Source organism: Aplysia californica, unplaced genomic scaffold (assembly GCF_000002075.1).
Source record: "Aplysia californica isolate F4 #8 unplaced genomic scaffold, AplCal3.0 scaffold00222, whole genome shotgun sequence".
Lineage (NCBI taxonomy): Eukaryota > Metazoa > Mollusca > Gastropoda > Aplysiida > Aplysiidae > Aplysia > Aplysia californica.
The window spans coordinates 388,586-396,724 of NW_004797492.1; the positions used below are offsets into that span (position 1 = coordinate 388,586).

General features: G+C 40.2%; 1 protein-coding gene across 2 annotated transcripts in view; it reads right to left on the reverse strand.

The window, feature by feature from the left end:
• Nucleotides 1-7,305, reverse strand: part of LOC101855342 (sarcoplasmic reticulum histidine-rich calcium-binding protein) — a 14,349-nt gene extending 7,044 nt beyond the window's left edge. The window contains exons 1-3 of one of the 2 annotated variants that reach the window (XM_005099696.3): nucleotides 7,177-7,305; nucleotides 3,693-3,841; nucleotides 168-530 (exon numbers count right to left, since the gene is read on the reverse strand). In XM_005099696.3, coding sequence (XP_005099753.1) covers nucleotides 168-530; nucleotides 3,693-3,813 — 484 coding nt within the window. In that variant the 5' untranslated portion in view covers nucleotides 3,814-3,841; nucleotides 7,177-7,305. The remainder of the gene's footprint in view (nucleotides 1-167; nucleotides 531-3,692; nucleotides 3,842-7,176) is intronic. The other variant, XM_005099695.3, reaches the window with a different exon arrangement.
• Between the last annotated feature and the right edge of the window lie 834 nt (nucleotides 7,306-8,139).

The following is an 8,139-nucleotide window of genomic DNA, read 5'->3' on the forward strand; positions in this document are numbered from 1 at the left end:
ATAATAATAATAATAATAATAATAATATGTGAATGACAGTTTGACGTTTTGTATCTGAGCAATGTACATGTCTTGGTTTATCTTTGGGGTTTGACAAAAAAGTGTATAGTAAACGGTAAAGTCTTTCTTATAACAGCAAAATACAAAACATTTAGGACTATTCTTACCCCCCTTTCTCAGACGAGACATCTTATCTGTGCGATCCCTTGGATTCCACATAATATTTGGATTCTTTTCCTCCTCAACTTCTCCACCCTCCTTCTCTTCCCCCTCAGAATCGTGGTGGTGGTGGTGACCTTTGCCTTTATCGTGGTCATGCCCATGTTTATCCTTAGCGTGGTGGTGACCATGTTTCTCCATAGAATGGTGATGGTGATGCTCCTCCACATCTCTGGTGTGGTCCGCCATCACAGTGACGTCACCGCTTTCTGTGCTCGCCCCGTGTACGTGTACGTGAACAGGCACTGACAACATGTTCACCTTTTCCCACAGTGCTGTGATGTTCTTCTCCATGCCTTGCATATTTTGCACTGAAACGAAGAATAAAGGGAAAAATACGAAATGTTATTGGTTTTACGCCCCGTGTTAGGTTATTTAAACAGCGATACACCCGAACGTCCATATCTGATCGGACCGAGCCAAATGGAAAGAATTCATGTAGCGTGCCTTTCCTTGGGACACAACATCGGACAGAACTGAGCCTCGATTCCCCAGACCCGTCACTGAAACGATAAACATAATCTAATATTATTATGGATAGTATAATATAATGTTATATCCCGCGAACAACAGTTGTAAGCGTATAACTAGCTGCTCGGGGACAGACGCAATGCTAAGAGAACAAAGGACATGAAGAGAACTCATAAATCCATTGGAATGGATACAATTAATGATTTCCAACATTACTTAATGTATTTTACGTTTATATTTGAAAGTATTTTACGCCTCCATCAATAAAAATAATATACCGAGTTGCAAAAGTTCTGTCACACCTACCTTAAAAGTACAATAACTCATTTACTACTCAACATAGCCAATAGAAATTTTGTACACGCGATCTTTATTCATTTTCTGCCAACATGACATAAAAAGAATTGACAAATGTCTTACCTTATTCAAGGGAGATAATTTTATTCACACTGACTCTTGCAAAATCAAAATCAAAGTTTGCTCAGCATGGCGTGTGGCCTCTTCCAGCTTGAATTACTGATACAAAACATCTGTTCTTTGACTGAATTGAAGTCCTTATGGTTGTCTGAAGAACCCCGTGCCATTCCTTGTGAAGTGCAGCCTTCAGTTCCTGACCAGTTTGTTCGGAGTGCGGCCTGTTTCTAATCCTCCAGTCAAGGTCATCTTACAGCAGATGTTCTGTTGGGTTATGGCTTGTGGATCTTGCAGGCCAGTCCAGAACTTACAATGATTTGATGTGTTTGGGAGGAGTTTTCATTGATCGTAGCCTTTTGTGGTCGGGTGTTGTCTTGTTTCCAGATTCCATCACTCGTGCCATGTAGCTTAGTCACCGAGACAAACAATTTCGTCACAATAATGTCGTTATTTGAGATTGCTTTGAAAAGTATCTAAATGTATACGATAAAAAACAAAGATTCCACCCCCTACCATCACATTTCAGCCACCTTCGGGCCTCTTGGGTGACGTTGGATTTGTGAAATTTCTATTCTCTTCTTTTAAAAACGTTTTCTCTTCCATCAATGCGACGAATTAAAAACCTGAACCATTGCTAAGAAGAACACTTTACCAACGTCTTTAGTTTCATCAACAATGTTGTTGAGCCAAAATTTGGCGATTTCTTCTAAGAAACAGGGTTAGAATGGCTCCTTATAAAGGGCGATAATCACGTAATCCACGACCTTATAAATGTCTAATAATGATGTTTCAAGACTGTCCGAAGTGCCTGGCAGTCTCTGCACTAAGTTGGAATGGTTTTTCAATGTGGGTGTTGACGATAACCCAATTCTGATGTCGAGTTGTCGCCCTTGGTTGCCTACGTCTCGGTTTGTCTTGGACAGTTCTAGTGGTGTTAAAACGTTAATTCAAGCGTTAGATGGTTCCTCTGCAAACATTTACGTGTCTTGCAACAGCAGAAAGCGCAATTAAAGAATTTATCATACATACGGCCCTTTTATTTTCTGAATTCATCATTTTCTAAATTTTGAAAACAGGAAAAAAAAGGTACCTAAACATCAAAAAGTATGGAATTTTATAGTGTGTTAGGTGTGTTTACTCATTGTCTACGTCATTCAAAGCAAATTTTGAGTGCAGGAAGCGTTGATTTCAACACAGACCGAGAGAAATCAATACCATAACTTTGTCCTCGTACTACTTCCGGTTTAGGATTTTTTTGGGGTCTGCTCTTGCACAAGAAGTCTCATAAGTCCCACAAGTCATACTTTTAATTTTCACTGCTATTCTTACCCTATACCGAAAATTATTGTACTATAATGGGTGTGACAGAACTTTTGCAACTCGATATATAGATCATTTAGGAGGCAGCCTTCTTCTACCCTGCCTATTTGGACCAACCTGGACAGGGAGTGACACAACGTCCCAGCAGACAGGAGGAGAAACTCGATAAACCTGGGATTCGAACTGACGTCTTCTGTGTGCGACGGCGAAGTGCTTAATTAACCACTGCACCACAGACGCCAGTCATACTTACTGAGTAGATGCATAACAACATAATATGTGTCACAACGTGGTGGAATCAGACGCTCGTCAATTTTTGGGCATGTAGAATTATTGGTATCATCTTAACGCTAGTTCAGTTGTCTTGCTATCGGGGGAAAAATACCCATCTATCTTGAATGGAAGTTGAGATACTTGAGATTGAAGAAGGTGGGTTGCCTGGTTTCAAAGATATGATTAGCCAGAAAATTGTCGACAAAATCTGATTATTTCCATAGCTTGACAGTCCATGAAAGCTGAAAACTTACATTATTTGTGCTTTTAATCAACGTATTTACAGTAAAATCCACTCAGAAGTGTGCTTTTAATTGGACAACAATGGTGTTACGCTAAAAAACAGAAATTCGATAAAAATTGGCAATCTGGCAGAAAAATGTTAGTTTCTTCTGTTTCAATATTTTGACGAGCGGCTGATTTCACCATGCTGCCTCACATATGACAAGTGCGTCACTACGTAACAAGCAGTGAGAAATACGGAGCTATCGTTAATCCCTGACTAGATCTAGACTGAGCCACATGCTTGGAGAACCTTGAAAACTGCCCAAACGAACCTAAGTTGTTCCTCTTTGGGATTTGAACCAGTACTTGTCTTCTCCGTGTAAGTTCAGTTTGTTAGATTGATTTCCCCAAACAGTAACGGGTGCCTATGGGGGCTCTGAGTTGTAGTGGGTGGGGGGGGGGGGGGGGTTTACAAGAAAAATTATTAAGTCATTTTAAAAAGCAAATGCAGTCTCAGTTAAATTTGGGGTTTTGTTGAGTCCGTTAAGTGAGTGAGTGAGTGAGTGAATGAGAGTGTGTAAATGGGTAAATAAGAGAGTGAGTGAGTATGTGAGTGAGTGAGTGAGTGAGTGAGTGAGTGAGTGAGTGAGTGAGTGAGTGAGTGAGTGAGTGAGTGAGTGAGTGAGTGAGTGAGTGAGTGAGTGAGGGAGGGAGGGAGGGAGGGAGTGAGTGAGTGAAATTCAAAGTTATATTTAACGGAAAACACATACTCATTCCACATCGCATTCTCTTGCCCCTTTTCTTGTTTTTTCTCATCATCATTTGACTGGTACTAAGGCAGAAACAGAACGCCGCCAAAACAGACACCGTCAAAATGTAAGACGTCTTCATCTTTTCGCCAGGTTACTGCGAGATCAAACTGCAAGAAAAAAAATATTTTACAACAAAATAATATGACGTGAAAATGGTATAGTTTAATGCCCCCATCAACACTGTTAGGTTATTTAGGAGGCCGGACCTCTGAGTTTAACGTCTATCCCCGAATGGACCGAGAAATCATTATGGCTGCTACAAAAGATTATCGCTTTTGGCATATGGTCGTCATGTAGAGGTGCAAGATAATGTGTGTCCCGACGCTGTGGAATCAGGTGCTCGTCAATTTTTTGTCACATAACGGAATTATTGATAAACTCTTAAAATTTGTTCATTTGTTTTATTAACCATATGCTCACTAAATTAAAAGTGGGAGAGTCCGCGATCTGTGAATGAGGACACGACCAAGAGGATGCCAACCATATCCTTCAGCACTGCCCGCGCTACGCCATCCTTCGTACACTGACATGGCAGAATGTGACTCCCTTAGAGAGAAAGCTCTATGGCAGCCTCTCAGATTTGAAGTGGACTGCAGAGTTTGTGCACGACATCGGACTGACTGTCTAGCTGCTGTCATCGAGAACGAGGAAGAAGAAGAAGAAGAACGTTTTTTTTTTTCTTTTTTGATGGAAAAACACACATCTATCTTAAAAGGAAGTCGAGGTATTATGGTATTGAAGGAGGTAAGCGAGAAAATGGCCACAAAAGTTTGTTGACTTCGTAACCTTTAGGGTTATTGGAATCTGCAAATCTGTGTTTGTTTGTTGTTGTTGGGTTTTTTTGTGCCTATGATGAACGTTTTAAAAAATAACTCACATAGATGTGTTTTGTTTCTAAATTAACATTAAAGTTGCTGAAACAAAACAGATATTAATAAATATTGCCCAGGGGCGGAACAAAGGTCGGTTTCTTCCATTTCATTATTTTGATGAACGCTTGCCTGATTTCATCTTGAAGCCATACATAATTTGTGGTTTGTAGGTGAAGTGAACATTATCAAGAGACGCCAATAAAAGACGTGGAGTGCCAGTCCATTAGACGATCACGTGATTGACCATCGTCTACCTATGCTGTGTCAATTGGTTAGAGTTAGAGTAAGGCGCAACCATACTAACACCTGACACGGAGGGTCAGACCAGACCGTCTTCGGGGACAAAAGAATGCGCCCCGGCTCTTTAGCATTGGAAGATAACAAAAAACGGTTTCGGCTACCATACAGACGCTCGATGTCCTGAGTCGTGTCCGATAAAACATGTTCAATCGAAGACGGTCTGTGGAGCGAGATGGCACGTAATTTTAATGATGTTGTCTCTGCATAGTTGTGTCCCCTTTCCCACCTCAATGACACTACACGAAATTCTAGCAGTTCTTGGTCAGCTCTGCATATCTCTAGCAGTTCATTTTAACAGCTATGTTTCATGCTTTTTACTATCTTCCAACAACTGCGGAAACAAATGATGAAATTCACCTAGTGTATCACGCTTTCTTTGGATGGGATGCACTGAAAATCATTTTGTCTTGGGTTTCCTTTTCTGTCTGCGTCTCAAAAGCAACAACAACAACAACAATTTTCTTCTTCTACCCCTCGCCATATTTGCAAGACGGTGGTGTCTGACCGCCAAACTCCGGTGTTAATATGGTCGGCCGTAGGTGACAGAAAACTGCTGGTTTGGTCTGACTGTCGGTGTCGGGCATTAATATATGTGAGGCAGCGTGGTGGAATCAGGCTCTCGTCAATTTTGTGGCATATAGAGTTATTGGTACCATCTTAAAGCTTGTTCAACTGTCTTTAACTTGAAGGGAAAAAAATACATTTATCTTAAATACAAGTTGAGATATTTGCGAAAGAAGGAGGTGGAAGTCACCTGTTTTCAGAGGTAAATTTAGTGAGAAAATGGCCGCCAAAGATTAGTTACTTCCTATGCTTAAGAGTCCGTGGTAACTGAAAATTTCCATTTTTGTGCCTTTAATCAACGCTTTTCAGAAAATCTACACAAAAATGAGTTCTTTAATGGGCATGAAAGGTGTTGAGCCAAAAACAAAAATTTGATAAAAATTCACAAACCTGAGGAAAAATGCAAATTTCTTCACTTTGATTATTTTGACGAGAGCCTGATTCCACCACGCGGCCTCACATATGGTTTTACCCGAAGGGTTAGGATTTGGCTTAAAGTTTAAGTTCGTATTTGGGTTAAGGTTAGGATTAGGGCCAATGTCGTTCGTTTTAGCAGACTAGTAGATCGTGAAGTGAAACAATTGTCAGACTAGTCTGGTGGTAGAACAGAAACAAAGCGGTAGACCGTCAAGTGGACTGGCACCGGACGTGGACGCTTACTCTTACCTAGTGAATGTCATCCACAAGCATAGATGCTACCTACAAGTGGTGATCGCTTTAGGCAGGCGGTCGCTGTAATATGATAATAATATTGTATATACAGAGGTGTGACGACGTAGTGTGTACTTTTTAAGAGGGTCCTCTTGAGGTTGCGGAATCTTACAACTACAAAGGAAGGGTGATGAAGATTCGGAAGAAAGGTGGACGATGAGAAATTTCCCGAGGTTCCAAATACTGAGAAAGGGTATAATTAAGTTGCAGCTGTTCAAATGCAATGCAGGTTTTCATTAATTGATGCTTGGAACTGATTTTGAGACTGAGATGGTTTGAATTTGAAATTGTCCCCTCTAAAGGACAGTTAGAAATGGCAAACAAAAGAAAGGAGGAAAAAGGTGAAACAAAGATGGTGATGAATTCAAGCCACTTTGAAAAATCGACAATGCGAATACCCAAATCTTCTCTGATAGGAACGTAGCACGCCAAGAACAAAGTGGCGGAGAAAGGTGGGGACAGACACCAAGAAACTAGGACAAACTTGGCACAAAACTGGTAACAGGTATCCAAGGAGAGGAATTGTTGGTCCTTGATGAGTTACAAAGCAAGTGTGTGTATGGGGGGGGGGGGCAGAAGGAGATAGATAGATAGATTGATATATATATATATATATATATATATATATATATATAGAGAGAGAGAGAGAGAGAGAGAGAGAGAGAGAGAGAGAGAGAGAGAGAGAGAGAGAGAGAGAGAGAGAGAGAGAGAGAGAGAGAGAGAATAATCAGAACAAAAATAAGACCAAAAACAGTAACCCTATCCAAAAATCAAAAAGACAAAATCAACACTAGCAGCGGTTGTTAAAGCAACACCTAAGGCGACTACTGATAATTTCTGCCCTCGGAGGATCAACAAACATGTTGGGGGGTTTGTTAAATCCCACCTCACCTTATCTAATCATATTATAAATTCCATCTTTTCTTATATTACCTCATCTTAACTAAAATAAACCAGAATCATGTAACTGATTTTCGCCTGTCTCCGTTTCTTACCTTAAAAACAAGACTCTCTCCGCCAGTGCAGAAATCACAACAATAAACAAGCTGTTTTAAGTCGTGCGGTTTCGAAGCCACCTGAATTATACCGTCACTGTCCTCTCTCTGGTAACGCTACACCTGGCCTGGATGGACGCGGGCTGTCCTTGATACGGTCGGCTGAAATTAATCTTGTGCCTGGCAGGAGAACTTTGGTAGCTCATAGAAACGGGTAAACGAACAGGATGCGCAAAAGCAGCTGTGGTGAAACATCTTAATCTAAACTAGCGTTTTGGTGTATACGTTGTTTTATTGCACCTGTTGTTCAAGTTTCTTTTATTTTTAATTTTGAATATGTGAATGTAGGATTCACTATTACAGAATACGACTGTTTATCTCAACTGTTCATGTCTTTCGAGACCTATTTCTAAATGATGCCATGAGAAGCGAAAGTTGTGAATAGTACCAAGAATTCCTCGTTGAGTTTAACGGGTAAACATTAATCAAACGCACAAAAATACCTCCCTCCCCTAAAACAAATTTTTTTAAAAGTTTTTCGCATAATAGGGGTGAAACACTGAACTCACAAAAAGCAAAGACAGATTTCCCCAAAGGTAAAAGAAAATGTTTAAAAAGGGGATGATATGTTACTTTTGAAACACCTCTATAGCTTGTCAAAAAATCTTATATCAAACCGTTAGTAAAACAGAATATCCCCCTGATACTTACATCATTCCTACCTCTTGAACCTTTTCTTTAACTCGTTGAAGACTGGTATCCTGGTCATTCGACAACGCTTGAAGACACTCTCTTTTAAAGTTTTAATTTATTATTGTGCAGATTGTTTTCAATTCTCTTTTCTTTATCTAAAGCTTAAAGGGGCAGACAATAATGTAGATCTACATAGGCCTACTGTGAGATATTATGCAGATTCGTGTTTCTCATTTAAGATACATCTTTATTGTCCAGATCCTGGCACAT